Consider the following 17,020-nt stretch of genomic DNA (forward strand, 5'->3'; position numbering starts at 1 on the left):
AAATCTTACACAGCTCAAGCGGTTTTCATAGGGCATTTAAAAGTATTATATTAACAAACCAAAATGCAGAAAGAATGCTGAGGGGGTCCATGTGTAGAAATAAATAGAAAAGGACTGAAAGGGTTTCTATCCAGGATACGCTCCTTCCTGATTGCATTACCTTGGGTGACAAGGTATTTGACTCAATTAATTCTGAGTGTTCTCCTTGGGACTGACATAGCTACGGGTTGTAGTAAGGATTAGATATCATGCACACGAGTGTCCTTTAGCAGAGTGCCAGCCCCAGAGTGTGCACATAGAGGGTAGGTAGCACTTATGCTTAAACTTTTTAAGGTAAATGTGAAAAGAATGAAAAAGGGAAAGACACCTCCTCCATCTTCATATCTCTGAAGAAGAAAGTAAACTAGGGAGTAAAACTCTCATCCATGGATTGAAGGTGTGGAGAGAAGCTCATGGCTGGGATTCAGAAGGGTCAAATAGGTTCCTTAGAATGCAGTAGAAGCCCCATCCTCAGCAGGGCTGATAAAAGGCTGGTTGATTTCCTGTTGCCTGTTATCCTAATTTCTATGAAAGACCTGTTAGAATAAAACTTAAAGGTAAAAATCTTCCCCAGCAGTCAGACATCCTGAGTCCAGGAGTCCAAAGCACATCTCCACTAACCCCACCTTCTCTCTCGGCAGGAGGGAGATCGCCTCAGTGATGAAGACTTATTCAAGTTTCTAGCTGACTACAAGAGATCTTCATCCTTACAGAGAAGAGTCAAGTCAATTCCAGGTGTGGATGGATTGTCTTTTTCCTCTTAAACTGTCCCCAAACTACTTGTGATTAGATTCATTCTTTGTCCAATGTTATGATTTATAAAAATCATCTGCCACGTGCGATGTGGGAGGCTTGCATTCACAATTAAGAATCTGAATTGGTCTGCATTTTTGGCAACTCTGTTAATGTTTTCTATTTATTAAAGAATTGATTCTGTAACTAATATATTCTAGATCTGGTTTCTCAGATAATTTTTTGAACAGAGGAGCCTCTTTTATCATATGTAATATTATGAGGAAACCTAGTATTTAAAAAATAAATGTGAACTGCTTTGGGGGAAGGTAAAGACACTTTCCTTATTGTCAGCACAGTATTCCATAAGGTATTTCTATAGCATCCTGGGGTACCAAGGAACTCAGTTTGAAAACCACCAATTGTTACTGCCAGCAAAACAGGGAAGTTACTTAGCTGTGTATTAGTATAGTGTGATAGTTATGGAAGGAACATTAAATATCTTCTGATCTATTCTTTGTCAAATCACAATTTCTTGCCTTTTATTTTGTAGAAACCTCATCTCAAAAGTTGTCATGACATGCTTTTTCTCAAACTATGGGAAATTATCTAGGAACTCCAAAACTCTCACACTCTCACAAATTACCCTTATATTCATAAAAGGAATACAGTACAATGTGGGGTGCATGTATTTGAAGTTAAGAATCTGAGTTGGTCTGCAGGTTTGGGTCTTTCTAGATCCCTCTTACATGACAATTTCTGTACTGAACTCTCTCTAGGCTTGCTCAAACTGGAGATATCTCCAGCTCCAGAGATCATCAACTGCTGTCTGACTCCTGAAATGTTGCCTGTGAAACCCTTTCCTGAAAACCGAACACGTCCACACAAAGAGATTTTGGAATTTCCAATCCGAGAAGTGTATGTCCCTCATACCATGTACAGGTAAGAAACACAGGCTCTTGGAAAACCGTGACTCCCACCTCCGGAGTTGTGTTTGGATAATGCTTTTCTCGTCCTCCAACATATCTTTCTACTTGCTAGGTCTTGGGGAAAGCAAAATGTGATGGTTACGTAACTATAGATAATTGGTAGATCTCTTTCTAAAAATGGTTTATGTAATTCTCCTTAACAAGAAACTGTTTCTAAAGTGCAATTTAGATTATAGTGGCTAATTTAGATTTAGATTATAGAAATGAAATAGCTCTACTAATCAATAACTTGGTTTTCTTCTGGGCACAGGACATAAAAGAAAAAAACAGTATGACTTCAATGTCTGACTTGTCTAAAAGATGGGTCTTCAGCTCAAGGCCAGCTCTACCCGAGAGAATTTACAGCAATGACAGAAATGTTCTGTACGTGTGCCGGTTGATACAGTAGCGCTAAACTATTCAGTATTTGGCTGTTCTGTATTTGAAATGCGGTCAGTGCAGTGTCAGAACTAAAAATCTAATCTTATTTAGTCTGAATTTAAATTTATGTGGCAACATGTTGTGACTACCATATTGGAGAGCAAGGAACTGGCCTCTGAGGTCCTAAAGGCCAGGCTGCTTTGGGATCTGAGAGTCACATGTGGTGCCACCCGATCCTTCATGTGGGATCTGGGAAGGATCTCTTGTCAAGACACATCTGCCAAAAGCATTGCTGCTCATGTACTTTTTTAAAAAAAATAAATATTTATTTTTTAGGTGTAGATGGACACAACACAATACCTTTTAAATTTATGTGGTGCTGAGGATCGAACCCGGGCACCGTCCTTGCTAGGCGAGCGCTCTACCGCTGAGCCACAATCCCAGCCCCTGCTCATGTACTTTTATTGTTTGTTTTGAGAAGATTTTTTTGAATTACACACACACACACACAAAAGTTTTTCCATCTTTTCTCCACCATCCAGAAATGACATTTTATTGTTTATGAGTTTTTAATTTTTTATATAGAACATAAAATTAGATCATAGTGATTAAATGAAGCATCTTTATCCCCAGTATCTGACTGCAGACTTCTACCATACCTCCCAGTCTTCACTAGCATCATGAACACTTGTGTGTTCTTCCATTTTCTCTGGTTTTACACACACACACACACACACACACACGCATATGTATCTGTGACTACTGAAGGGTTTTTATTTATTGTTTTTGTTAGTTTTTTGTTTTGTTTTGTTTTCTGGCACTGGGGATTGAACCCAGGGGTACTTAACCACAGAGCCACATCTCCAACCCTCTTTTATGAGACAGAGTCTTACTAAGTTGCTTAGCACCTTGCTAAATTGCTAAGTCTGGCTTTGAACTTGTGATCTTCCTGCCTCAGCCTCCTGAGTTGCTGGGATTACAGGTGTGTATCCCCTCACCTGGTGTGAAGGATATTATTTTTATATTCTCTCAAAATTTACATAATGACCTCATACTCCACATGCACTTTTTTTACTTAACAATATTTTTTTCTTCTCCCTTTTTTATTACTATGTACTCTTGAATTTTATTGACTCAATGCCTTACATTCAGTTAGTCTTCTTTCTTTTAAGTTAGTTGGATTGCCATGAATTCAAACAGTGGGAACTCCTAAACATCTTTCATTTTAGAATTTCAGAGTATGTCACTCCTTTTAACTGCTGAATGGTATTCCTTTGTTTGAAGAAGCCATGTCTTATTTGTCCATTTCACTCTTGATAGACATTTGTGTTTTTTCCAATGCTTGACTCTCACCAACACTGTCAGTGAGTTTTTGTCCTTGTCTGTGCACGTTTCAAAGTTTGAATATGCCTAAAAGTGAAATCGCTGAGTCACAACTAGCATGCATTTTTGGATTTATTTATACTGCTTTTTTCCAAAATTGCACCTGTTTGCTATCCTGCCATCAGTGTAAGAGAATTCCTATTTCCCCAGTTCCTCATCTGCACTTTGTATTCCGTATGTGGGACTCAGATGCAAAAAGCTTCAGAGCTCACCTCATCCAAACGCCCCTGCACATTTCCTGATTCACAGAATTGAGACCCAGAAAGAGTAGATGAGTGGTTCATTGGGATCAAAACTCACAGTGAGAGAGACAAATAACCCTTACATAGAATCAGAGCTCTTCCTTACACATGTGTGTGCCCCAGTTAATCCATCCTAACACAGCTCTTGGTTTTCTATCCTCATTCTTTAAATGCCAATTCAGCCCCCAAGATCTCCTCATAGATAAGCATTCCTAGGATGCAATCCTTTCAATTCCCAGTCCCTAGAGGGAGATGAAGGATTGCAAATGTTTGCTTGGTAGATGCTATGTTTGTGTCTTTTAGAAACCTTATCCTATAATTAGAAAATAATGCTTGTAGCATTGGAATAAACTTGTACCAAATGAATTCTACCGGTTATCCAGCTTCCCCTCAGCATTTAATCACCCATGGGAGTCATTTATAACTCTCTTTGCTCCTTGCAGCAGACATTATCCCTTAATTACATCACAGCAGGATTGGAATGCATTTGTGCACTGAAAGACTCAGAAATGTAGGAGTGCTAAGGAGGACACATCTGGACAGAGTGCTGCAGACCAACGTGGTGTCATGAGAAACAGACCCACAAACACACAGTGATGTTCTTGAGCTGTTCTGAACACTGAAGAAAGGCCAAGGCCTCTGCACTGGGAACCAGCCCTTTATTCTTGGGGTCATAGAAGATACTTCCCTCAAGTTTGGCAGTCTCTCCTTCCCTTGGCTTCCAGGCCACCATATTTTATAACTTATTTAAGGACTTGGTTTTCTTCTTCATGTCGTAAGAGAATCTTACTATGTGAAAACTTCAAGGAATTTAGAGATCATCTTGTTCTAACCTCTTATGTTGTTGAATTTTTAATTTCTTCTCCAGTCCTCCTGTGCTTGATAGTGGGCGATTAGGTTGGGTTTTTGCTTTTTGGTACCCGGGATTGAACTCAGGGGCACTCAACCATTGAGCTACATCCCCAGCCCTATTTTGTATTTTATTTAGAGACAGGGTCTCACTAAGTTGCTTAGTGCCTCACCCTTGCTGAGGCTGGCTTTGAACTCATGATCCTCCTGCCTCAGCCTCCTGAGCCACTGGGATTATAGGCATGGCCACCACACCTGGCCTGATTAGGTTGGTTTTGACAGAAAGCCAGGACTAGACTAAGACTCCCCTTTCCTACACCTACACCTCTCCCCAGGTAAAAGTGGTCTGTTAACAAAGTTTGCCTTGGGAAACCTCACCTTCCTATTTCTGTTCATTTTGCCTTCTTTTTATTCCTTACCATCTCCCCATGACTCAAAAAACCTGAAACTTTGTGGCTTTTCTATTCCCACCCCCCAAATAAAGGTCTCTTTTAAGCATCTACTCTCTAAACTCATTCCCCTATGAGAACAGGTATGACTTGAAGTCTTCTCTCTGCTGAGAGTACTATTCAAAAATTCCTGATTCTGTTAGAAAAGCTTTCATTTGACTTGCCTGAGGAATTCTGGACATGATGCTAAGGGCCTGGCATGTAGGGCAACGTTCACTGTGAACATTGCTATGTTTGCACCATTCAGTCTGGTCATAGGAAATCAAATACGTGAAAATGAAGATTTAAGAGCCAGCGAATTCAGGGATGGTTCTATGTTATAGAGGAGTCACCTCATGAATGTGAAATATGGTCCAACTTATAAAAAGTTGATCTACCAGAGCTTATAGAAAATAGATATATCTGTTGAACCAATGACTGCTAGGATTTGAGTATTAAAGAATATACTTTTAACAAACTGAGTTCCCTAGACGGGGGTAGGGGTGGAGGGTAGACTGTCACATGGTTGTAATGGAAGACATTGCCTGGCCTCCAGTGGGAATGGTGACCAGAGTCACACAGGGCAGGAATCTAACATTGATGAGGTTTCTGTTTAACACCATGTAAGTAAACTCAGGTTACCTCTATCTCCCTTAAAGGAGCATCTGCCATGGACCCTCGAGGAGAATGGCTCAGGATCAGCTGAAATTGCTTTTGAGCCCTCAGCTTCACCTTCCTTCCACTTCTTTAGGTGCTTCCTTTCAAGGTCACCATGTTGTACTGCAGAGAACGCTACTCAAGTGGCATCCTGTGTGACCCTTGCCCCTGCCTCTACCCTCGCCAAGCTGCTTAAGGAGAGGTTCCAGCTCAGTTACAGACTGCCCAGGACTCCCAAGAGTTGGGCATTCAGAAAACAAATGCTTGCTCTGACAGGAAAAGATCAACTCCCAAAGGCAAAACTGCTAATCCCCGAATCAGGGACTCTGGTCCTCTGCAGGGACATATCCACCGCCCCCACCTCACCGTGAGCTGAGGCATAGGGTCAGACTAGTCTCCTGAGACAGACTCAGGCAAGTGGCTTTGAGAAATCACATACAAAAAGACAGCAATTCTGAAAGTAGCTGCAAAAAATGAAGTTGATAAAGAGGATCTATCCAAGTCTGAGTTTGGCCTTCCTGTCTCTACCCATAGATTTTTTAAAATACCAGTTGTTCGTTTACAAACACATTTGAACTAACTTCTGGCTTATTTTCCGTGTGACCAACAGCTGGCAGTAGAGGTGCCAGCTGCCTTCTGGTGGGAGCAGAATGAAGACTGAGTGGGGGCCAAGGCCCAGCGAGGCCTTCAAGGGCATTTTATCCTGTGGCTGCCACGGGGGTATGTGCGAGATCACAGGCACCAAGGTTGTAATGAGCTTGTTAAGCTCCTCGCCATCCCTTTAACTGGTGATTACATTAAAGAAAGCCATATAAAGTGCATTTCATCACTCATCCCAGCCCTCGAGAGCCTCTGAGGTCTTGTTTATCCAATTACCAGACTCACTGTGGAGGACTGTGCTTGCTGGGAACAGGCGTATCAGTCAGAACATGATTTCTTTGATGAATAATTAGCTGTTTTCAGGCCTCCTCCCATATGACTGAACGTTCTCAGACCAGAGAGGTCTGCTCTGGCCTAACAGGGAGGTGCCTCCTGTTTCACAGTGGAATTTTAAGGAACATTACCAGACTTATAGTTTACATGTGAAAAAGAATGGTGTAGGATGGATGTAAGAGTTGATATTGAATGAGTGGCAGGCAGTTATGATTAGTGAATAAAATTCCTAAGGGAAGGAATGAACCCAAAACAACTCTGGATGAAGTGGTTAGGCAGGAGTCGGGGTATAGGGAGTATTCTTGAATGGGATTCTATTTTGTCCAAGGAAATGGATTCCCAGTTTAAGGTCAGCTAACTTTATATCCAGAATAGATCTTCTCAATTCTGGAGACAGGGTGATTGTGACTTCCAGTATTCAGTCTTATCCTAAAGACCCCCATTCAGGAGGTGGTACTCTGGTGATCTCAGACTCTCCTTTGTTAAAAATCAAAGTTTCCCCTTCTGCGTGAAAAAGAAGCTTTCATTCTCCCTGAAAGAGGTAAAGGTCCTGCATAGCATCATCCAAAGGTCCACAGCCAAAGGTGACTTAGACCTATGGAAACTCATTGGAGAGGAGCTGCTGCTTCACCTGCCTGGTTTGAGAAGCAATTCCAATGTACACCTGGACATGAGCTGAGGTGGATTTGGCAAATAACAAGTATCTGTCTATCGAGAACCTACAACACCGCAGCATACTTCTCCATGTGAGGATGGTGGTTTTATGGCATAATGTTCATTAGATGCTATAAGCACTCTAGTGTTATTGCTAATTAATGGTTAGAAGTTTATGACATTTTTGGCCCTGTCTCTTTAAATCACCATCAAAATTATGCCTGGGTTGCAGGCGCAATAGCACATGCCTGTAATCCATTTCAGCAGGTCGGGAAGCTGAGGCAGAAGAATCGCAAGTTCAAAGCTAGCCTCAGCAACTTAGTGAGACCCTCAGCAACTCAGTGAGATCTTGTTTCTAAATAAAATATTTAAAAGTATGGGATATGTGGCCCAGCAGTTAAGCACCCCTTGGTTCAATCCCCAGTACTATATATATATATATATATATATATATATATATATATATATATATATATATATAATATATATATCATATGTATATGGCATCCATTATTTATTGTTTCTTTGAATTTTATTCATTCTGGAATAGACAACCTATTGTTATAATAGTTCAGGATTTGAAAGGTGCAAAAGTACACAGAGTAAAAATTCTCTCTACCACTTCTGATTTCCAACTATTCAATTCTCCTCTTTAGAAAAAAAACCCACATATGTGTATAAATGGTTTGTTTATAAAAACTTCTTTTCCACAAACAAATGCTTATTAACATAGTAAAACCAAGGATTGGGCTTCCGGATATAGATGGAGAGAAAGAGGTTGATGTTATACTTTCATTTATTTTACAACTATTGAGTGCCTGTATTGTGCCAGACCCTGTTATAGACACTGTGGAAATAATAGTGACCCAAACAGGTGGAAACAGTGAACCTTTTATACCTCAAGCCTAACTCTGACCATTGGAGACAGCCTTTTTGTTTCAATCTCTTAATCATCCTTTCAGATATGGACTATGCATATATAAGCCAATACATTCATGCACTTTTCCCTGTCCATATAAATGTGTCATGATCTTCGCACTGTTCTGCATCTTGTTTTCTTCACTGAAACTATGTTGTGTGAGCACTTTGATGTGAATACATGAAACTACTTTTTTATAGCTGCATTCAATTGTATTATGTGAACAGTTGTGATTTTTTTAAGTCCTGTATTGATGGGCTCTTAAGACCTTTCCGCTCTTTTGCTATTATAAATGTTATAATGAAATAACTTATGGCACACCTATTAATTGGAAAAATTCCTAACTCTTTAAAGAAGTGTTTTAAGAACTCTACCTTAAGTATAAGACAATCCAGAAGCCCAATCCTTGGTCTTAGAACTCTTATCCATCAGAAATTTTATAATCAAGCCATTTACTTAGGAAGAGCAATGACTGCTCAGATCAAATCTAGCCATTTGAATTAGCCAAGGACTGAACATAAAGACAAGGGAATTCCTGGTACCAGTAGCAACTTGGTCTCAGTAATAAGACAGGGACACAATCCCCATATTTATGATGTCTTACTTCAAAATTCAGCACTTCTTTTTATAAGAATGAAAAAATTCAGGAGGGGGTGCCAATGACCCAGGATTATTATGGTGAGGCTTTGCAAAGCTACGGCTTCAGTACACCATTCAGCCACTGGGGGGCACAATTAGCTCACTTTCTGGATTCAGACAATTCCCTGCCTTTCTCATTAGAAAACAGAGTGGTGATTTATTAAAGAAGAAAATGCACTTCATCTTTTTGCCTTTGAAGCCAAAGACCAAGAAAAACAAAAAAGTATTCCAGTGTTTCAAGAGATTGCAGTTTTCATATTTTGCAAAAGATTTTATTCTCATCTGCAGCTTCTGCCTTCTTTCATTAGTAAGTCCAACACTGTTTTTGAAAAAAATTACTAATTTTTTAATGACTAATTGCTTAGATTTCATGTATCTTTACTAATTAAAAAATCAATTTAAGTTTCCCTCTGTTTTTGAAAGATGCAGTGGGGAAGGGGACCAAGAAATATATCCCATTGTGCTGACAGTGAGATCTCCTTTGAGAGCAGTTTTTCAGTGTACATATTTACACATTCACCAAGGCTGCCTCATATACGAAACTAAAAGGATGTGAAGAATTTTGCTGGAATCCAGGGGCAGAGTAATAGTGAAATATGTTAGAGGGAGGTTCTGTGTACACTTATTTTGCTGGTCCCCAACTCACAGCCCTTATCAGTCTGCTTATTTATATCCACTCCATCTGAATCCACAGTGTGTTAGTGCTGCTGCCTATTCATGACGATTTTAACTGAAAACCCTGCTGCCCATTAAGCAGGGATGAGCATCGTTTTCTCCATGGATCCTTTACATAGCATTTGGTGGGAAAATTCATGAGGCATCCTGTTTTCACATGGCTAAGGGTTAAGATCAGTGGGGGCAGAGGCAGTGGATAAGTAATGAAATTAAGGCAACTCTAGGCTTGTGATTCACTGTGATGACAAATGGTTTGTCCAGACTAGAAGGAGCACTCTAAGATGCCTTCTTTCCTTGACTTTAGTGCTTTTGTTAGTTTTTTGTGGCTTTTGTTTGTCTGATTTTGAAAATGGGCTTCAATATGTTGCCAAAGTCTATCTTGAACTTTTGGCCAGCTTTTTCTCTTCTGATGAAATAGCCTTCAAAGAAGTGTTGCTATTTACGGAGAGGGGACCCTCTATGCTTTTGGGCTTTTTCACCCTTAGTTCTAACGTTCCCGTGTTCTTCACAGAGGCCCCCAAAGGTCAGCACTCAAACACTCCTCTGCAGCAGAGGTGTTTTAACAGCTCTCCATTAATGGATGTCCCATGGTCTCAGGCCTCAGACAGGCTGCCCTTAGCCCCTCTCAGCAGAAGTGGGGTGAAATATGAGATGCTGTGTCAGGGTTTTCTGAGAGGAAAAAGTGGATGTGGGTGGGAGGTGTAGGCAAACACCACAACACAAAATAAATAAATGAGTAGCTGGAAGGACTGAGTTTTGACAGCATAAGATAATTTTTACTTGTTTTTGCTTTATTTCTGGTGCTGAGGGTTGAACCCCAAGCCTCATATATAACAAGCATGCTCTCTACCACTGAGCAGAACACCAGCCCCAAAATAAGACAATTTTCTTAAAAAAAAAGAAAGAAAGAAATGACTAATTGCTTACATTTAATGTATCTTTACTAATTAAAAAAAAATCGATTTAATTTGCCCACTGGCTTAAAACACCTGAAAGGTTATACAGATTCCAAAAATGGCCCAGTCCTATCTCCTGGGCTTCATACTGTTATGTTTGACAACTTTAAGTAGAAACTGAGATCTATGCAACTATTTGTTGAAATATAAATATTATGACTCAATTAGGACAAAATTAGAGGATTTCAACTTCATGATATATTGGTTTCTAAGGGATTTCCAGGCCCAAAGTAATAATTATGCAATTTAGCATTGGGAAAATCTCAAAGCCCACTTTTCATTTTTTTGTAGTTAGAGTTAAAAAACTAAGCAGTTGGTTCCTTTTTTTTTAAAATCCTTCCCCTTTTTCAACCAGGGTGACCTGAGCTAGCCTTTCTCTCTTATCCAAGTTCAAAGACTAGTTCAGCTGCTTTTCTGAAATTCCTTCAATCAGTTCACAGGTGGGCAGGAGATCCACTTCTTCATGTTATTAATAGATTTATATTTCTGTTATCTCAAGGCACCAGTTGATGTCCTCAAGGATGACACATATGAAGTCACTATTTACATTTTGAGGAGGTGAATATAAAGGAATTCTGAGTTATTCTCTGTAGCTCAGGCTTATAGGATTTTACCTCCCTGTGTAGGGATATGGGACTATTCTTCAATTAATGTCCCCAACCACCTCATTGGACTCTTTTGAGTTTTCTCATCCTTCCCTTCACTCCTATCATTGTCTGGGGAGCACTTGGCTCCCCCTTAGCCCCATCTGTCTGGAAACTTCCCCATGCTCCTCAAGCTTGGCTCATCTTGATCTTGAAGTTCTATCCTCCTGTGCCTTTTTTGCACCCCTGACCTTCACATTCCCTGATTGCAATGCTTTTTACTTCATGACTGTTGAGCTGGATGCTGCCAATGTATATGCCTCCCAGGATACTTACATGTGATTATAATTCTTCTATAACATCCACAAGATAGTCTTAATGGGGAGACATAGAGGGGAGGGAGACGACTTATTCTGCTCCAGCAGGTTTTCTTTCACTTTAATAACCAGCCATCCCAGGGGTGAAGACTTGATTGATGGCTGCTTCCTCTTTTGTTAAAAACACACATCACATTAGTGGTCTGTCCTCGTTTTGTAGATAAGCAAAATGATGGTACTTATGCTCCCTAGCCCCTCTCCCTGAATTATTTGGAAGCCAGTGAAATTCTGTTTAGACAGAACATAAAGAGCAACCTTCTTGGAGAAGAACTAGGTGGTAGAAAAACTACTATTTTATTCAACCTGATGGGAGGCCAGAGGAGATACGGAATCAGAGCCAGGAGGTCAAGACTCATTTTCTTTATGTCTACAGTGGGATAACCTTGTGATACTGACCTCAGGGGCTTTGGGAGAAGAATAATAAAGACTTTACACATCAAAGTCTTTTGCTAAATTCAAGATATTTTACAGTGCACATTTTATTTGTGGTTGTTATTTGTGTTATGTGCATATATGCTGCAGACCCCCATCCTGCCTGTCAACTCCTTGGATGATAGCAGAGGCTCATACTGTTTCTCCCTTCCGGACCTGAAACAGTGTTTTGGGGCTCACTCAGGAAATGCTCTTTGGGATTGGCATGTGGAAGGGGATGAGGTGGGTTGATAACTAGCTTAGTTTGCAGGTGCTTTGTTCTGGGAAGGGTTTAGTTGCCACATGGCCATGAGAGGGCACTAGCCACATCCCTGATTTCTTAAGCTTCCTGATAAGCCATCTCTTCTGCAAGGTCCTAATAGGGCCTGGGTGGCCACCTTGATTTGTGTTGCATGGTCTATCACTCACTGAGAGTAAATTCTGAGTAGGTGCCTAGGGAAAGCTTTTCTCAAGTGAGAATGTTTAGATGTGATCTCTATTTTGACTTTGCACCTGGAAACATACGTTTTTCTATAGTCTTGAATTGAGAGTGCAGTTGTGGTCTTGTGCAGGTCAGGAGGACAGGCAGTTGGTGACCATCTTCAACACCAATCATTGCTGGAAACGAGATCCTGCTGTTCCTCTGATGCCCCACAGAGGGTGCCTTCACTCACTGATCACCAAGAAGAAACAATTACCTACAGTTGTATCCAAGCCACAAAGCTACCATTGTAACTACCTGTTGCCAAATCATGTAATTTTTTTTTATTATTATCTCATTGATGTCTTTGCTGTTTTCTTTCCTTGGATCAGGTATTCAAGCATGGTCCATTTGATGAGGTATATTCTATGCAAATGAAACAGGCTGTATTAGTTTGTAGAATCTATCCAGTAAGCAGAACCATGCTCACTGAATAGATCTGATAAAGTGAAAGGGGAGGGAAACTCATGGTGAGTGGGAAGTTTTCTGCTTCATGACCAGGGACATGGGCGTAATGCTTTTTGGTTAAGATGTCATGACAACAGTCATCTCTGGATGGCTCTCTAGCATCATGCAAACCCTACATTTTTTATTGTAACCCATGTTCTGACTCCCATGTGGAACTTTCCCCAAAGTCAGTAAGAACTCTGCAAGAATCAGGATTTATTCAGAAATTTAGCATGTACTTAATAAATGATCCCATAGATGTGCCAGCACCACTGAGTGTTCATACACTTGTTTGGTGGATTCTGGGTGTGACAGTTTGAAAAAGGAAGTAGAGAAAGAAAGCAGCACCAGGAGTAACATTTGACATTGCTAAATATAAACCCCAAGGCAGGCCTGGCACACAGGTGGATGGGACCACGGTTTAGGTAACTCCAGACACCCAGCTCTGAAAACTTGAAAAATCACTGCCTACAAAATTGGATATCATGGCCAATAAGCCTTAGGGCCTACTGCCTCCTTGAGGTCACTGATTTTTACAGGAGCTGTGGTACGCAACATGACCACAAATTATTGTCACAACTGAGCATGTCTCCACCATGAACTCTTGGTTGGGGATGAGGTGGGGACCCCTAGAGCCCAGAAAGGGCTACACTTCCTTAGGGCCATCTCTCATATCTTCTCTCAGAGTTGAGTTCCAACTAAATCAAACTCTTATCATGAGACTTGGAATCCCAGGCCAGCAACCCCAAAAAAGTTTTTCTGTAGGTTAGGAAAAGGTAAAGTCCACACAGCTGTTAATGATGATCTAGGCATAGGGACAGCCACTGTGGACTTGAAACACTGTGTGAGTGTGGAGAGTGAGAACAACAACCTCCTTCCTCACCCTCTGTTGTTCAGGGTCAAATAGAGTGGAATATTTTCCTTTTGAAAATCTATGACTCATGTAGATGCATCCACCAGCACATGTGAGCCCCTGTGATGTGCCAGGCACTGTGCTTGGTACTGATAGACAAGGAGGAGTGGCTGCCTGCCTCTGGGGGCAAACCCCAGTCTCCTAGAAGACACCAGAATTACTCAAAACCACACCCATCTACCAGTCTGAGTTGTAGCTTAATCCTGCAGCCATCTTGAGATCTTTCAAAGTTGTTCCACCTCCAAGTCCACACAAGCCTTCTCTCTCACCAGCTGCCCAGAGCTGCATATGATTATAGGGGCAATTGGAGGCATCTGGAATATTTATTTCCTGACAGATCTGCTGTTTCTCATTTCCAAAACTTTCTTCCCCAACCTCAACCAAGGCATATAGCAATATTAAAAACACTGGAAGTGATAAAACTAGCATCTTGGTGAGTAGTGTTGATGTACTCATTGGCCGTTTCTTTGAATGGACTGGAGACTATTAAAGGATCTGCCCAAAATTAGAATAAAAAGTCAGCTTTAACAACCCCCCCCCCCCCAAAAAAAAATGGAAGTTTTCTGGTAAGTGTATGTGTTTCTTTTCAGTTAGCAGATTTATTTTAGGAAACTATTTGCAAAGCCTGGAAAAAATGTTCTCTCACTGTCCATTAAAGGAACATTCAGGTGAATTCCTATTACTTCTCCATTTGACAATGTTGTATGATGACCTTTTAAAAGACATACAGCATAGTTTAGTTTTGGTATCCAAACAGTGTATTTAAACCTGAATTTTAGGTCTTTCTCAAAGACCTAATGTATTTGTTTTGCTTTTATTTACAGGAGATTTTCATTAAAACTTTGTGGGTATAAAGGAGAGGGAAGGATAGTAGTAGGTACTTTTTAGTATTCTTATCTTCAGTGTAACTTGTCATAGCCTCTTTAGGGCACATTAGTTAGTAAAATCAGAAACTAGAGCCAAAAAAAATTATATTTTTAGAAATTCTCAAGTTTTTTTAAACTTACATGGAGATTGAGTTGACTCCAAGGAGGTTCTTTTGAGATTAAGAATATTTTCCCATAGGTAGCTATTGCATTCTGTTCCACAGTTATTCCTCATGGATAACTCTGTGACTAATTCAAGGCAGAAATTTTACAAGGTAAAGCCATTTTTTCAAGGAAACATATGATTAAGTATCAGAGGATAACCCAATGTATACTTTAAGCAATATACACACTTGTATTAGTTACCCATTGCTGCCTCCCCAAAACTTTGCCACTTAGGACAACAGTTAGGATTCAGCTTGTGTGAATTATCCGGGTGCTCCTGCTCAGGCCCTTCAGAGAGCTGTGGTCAAGATGTCAGCCAGGGCTGTGGTCAGTTCAGGGGCTCCCTGCAGGAGGGTCTACTTCAAAGCTCACTTGTGTGGTTGTAGGAAGAATTGCTTGTTCCTGGGTTGTTGGACTGAGGGCCTCAGTCCCCCACTAGTTATCAGACAGAGACTTCATTGAGACTCTGCCACACTGGTCTTTCCCAAGGGCAGCTCACAACATGGAAACTGGCTTTATCAGAACACGCAAGCAAGAGGACAAGCAATGTGGAAGCCAGAGCCTTTTTGTAATCTGACCTCGAAAGTCATATCCCATCACTTTTATCCTATTCTCCTCATTCAATGCGAGTCACTAGGTCTTATCCATATTCACAGGAGGAGCATTACCCAGGGCTGGACCACCAGGAGGCAAGGATGACTGGTAGTTATCTTAGAAGCTGCTAGGGCAGTTCTTAACCAAGCTGTTTTAGTCAACTTTTTTTTTTTTTTTTTCTGCTGTGACTAAAAGACCTAACAGGAACAATTGTAGAGGAGGAAAGTTTATTTGGGGGTTCATGGTTTCAGAGATCTCAGTCCATAGGCAGCCAGCTCTACTCCTCAGGGCTCAAGGTGAGGTTGAACATCGTGGCGGAAGAGTGTGGCAGAGGCAAGTGGCCCACATGATGATCCAGAAGCAGAGAGAGACTCTAACTCACTAGATACAAAATATAAACCCCAAAGCCACACCCCCAGCGGCCACCTCCGTAGCCACACCCTGTCTTCAGTTACCACTTAGTTAATCCTCATTGGATGGTTTATTCGCTGATTGGGTTAAGACTCTCATGACCCAATCATTTCTTCTTTCAAGCTTCTTTCATTGTCTCACCCGTGAGCTTTTAGGGGACATCTCACATCCAAGCCATAACACTACCAAAAATGAAGAGAGCTCCAGTTGGATTGGAAGAAACACGGAGGGTGGAGGGCAAGCAAGGGAGCTGGCTGTGTGAACTCTGTGGCTGCCACAAGAAGGCTGTCTAGGGAACGCATCCCCCCAATCTAGTGTACTTCCAGCACATCTGCAAGGAATCCCTTCCTAACAAAAGAAAAATAACCAGTTTTTGACAGATCTTCAAAATCAAGAAGTGTCCTTTCCCCCACCCTCTTACTAAGACTCACTCCAAAGAAATAAGCCTGCAAAGTAGGGAGGATTTTTATTTATATATACCTAAATTAAAGCAGATTTCCCATGTTTTCTTATATTCAGTAGTTGGGGGCTGGGAGAAGCCCTGAACTGTATATACTAAAGAATAGAGTCATTTCTCTTTTTGTCTAGCACCCCAGCACCTTGTTCACCCCACTCCTGTCTAATCCCCCACCACACACTCCCCAAGCATCTGAAGATCCGTGTGTGTGTGTGTGTGTGTGTGTGTGTAGTACACTGAGCAAAAGGAAAACTAGCTATGAAGGGTAAATTTTGCAGGATGTCTGAAATGTATTCTGCTAAAGTTGTTACCATCCCACCCCATTTAGGAAAAAAATACATTCTTTTGTAGACACTCAAAAAGTAACTGAAATGGAGTTCTAATAAACCAAGTGGGGGCTCAATCTGTAGAACAAATTTCTAAGCCCTTCTTGTATGGAAAAAAAAAAGTGCAAGGACAAATGAGATAAAGATTATCCAAATCACTTAGACCCTTTAAACCACATCACAGGTGCCATGGGGAATAGCCAGAAGTTGAAGAGATACATTTGCCCAGTGAACCTTTGGAATATTTTGTTAGTCTCAAATTTAAGGGAAAAAAATGCAGAATAAAAAAAATTGATTTGGGTACCTTTCCATCTTCCCTTTCTTTGTAATTCTCTTCAGCTCCTCCTGCCCCCTCCTCCCAGCCCCAGCATCCAGATCTCACTAAGAACAATGCCTCCTGGTAACAACCACATCCTCTTTCATCTTTCTCCATTCACCCTTTCAGTCCGTTTGTCTAGCCTCTTTGTAAGAAAAAAATGCTGAGTAAACTAATTCTTACTAAAATGAGAGCAAATGATACATAAACTTCTTAA

At 40.8% G+C, this 17,020-nt stretch overlaps 1 protein-coding gene across 4 annotated transcripts in view; it reads left to right on the forward strand.

Annotated features, from left to right (window-relative positions):
- Positions 1–17,020, forward strand: part of LOC114080723 (dedicator of cytokinesis protein 8) — a 220,863-nt gene that overhangs the window by 103,463 nt on the left and 100,380 nt on the right. For all 4 annotated transcript variants that reach the window (XM_034636531.2, XM_071600587.1, XM_034636533.2 and 1 more), the window contains 2 exons: positions 681–774; positions 1,551–1,713. In XM_034636531.2, the coding sequence (XP_034492422.2) occupies positions 681–774; positions 1,551–1,713 (257 nt within the window). The remainder of the gene's footprint in view (positions 1–680; positions 775–1,550; positions 1,714–17,020) is intronic.

This window comes from Marmota flaviventris, chromosome 13 (genome assembly GCF_047511675.1).
Source record: "Marmota flaviventris isolate mMarFla1 chromosome 13, mMarFla1.hap1, whole genome shotgun sequence".
NCBI lineage: Eukaryota > Metazoa > Chordata > Mammalia > Rodentia > Sciuridae > Marmota > Marmota flaviventris.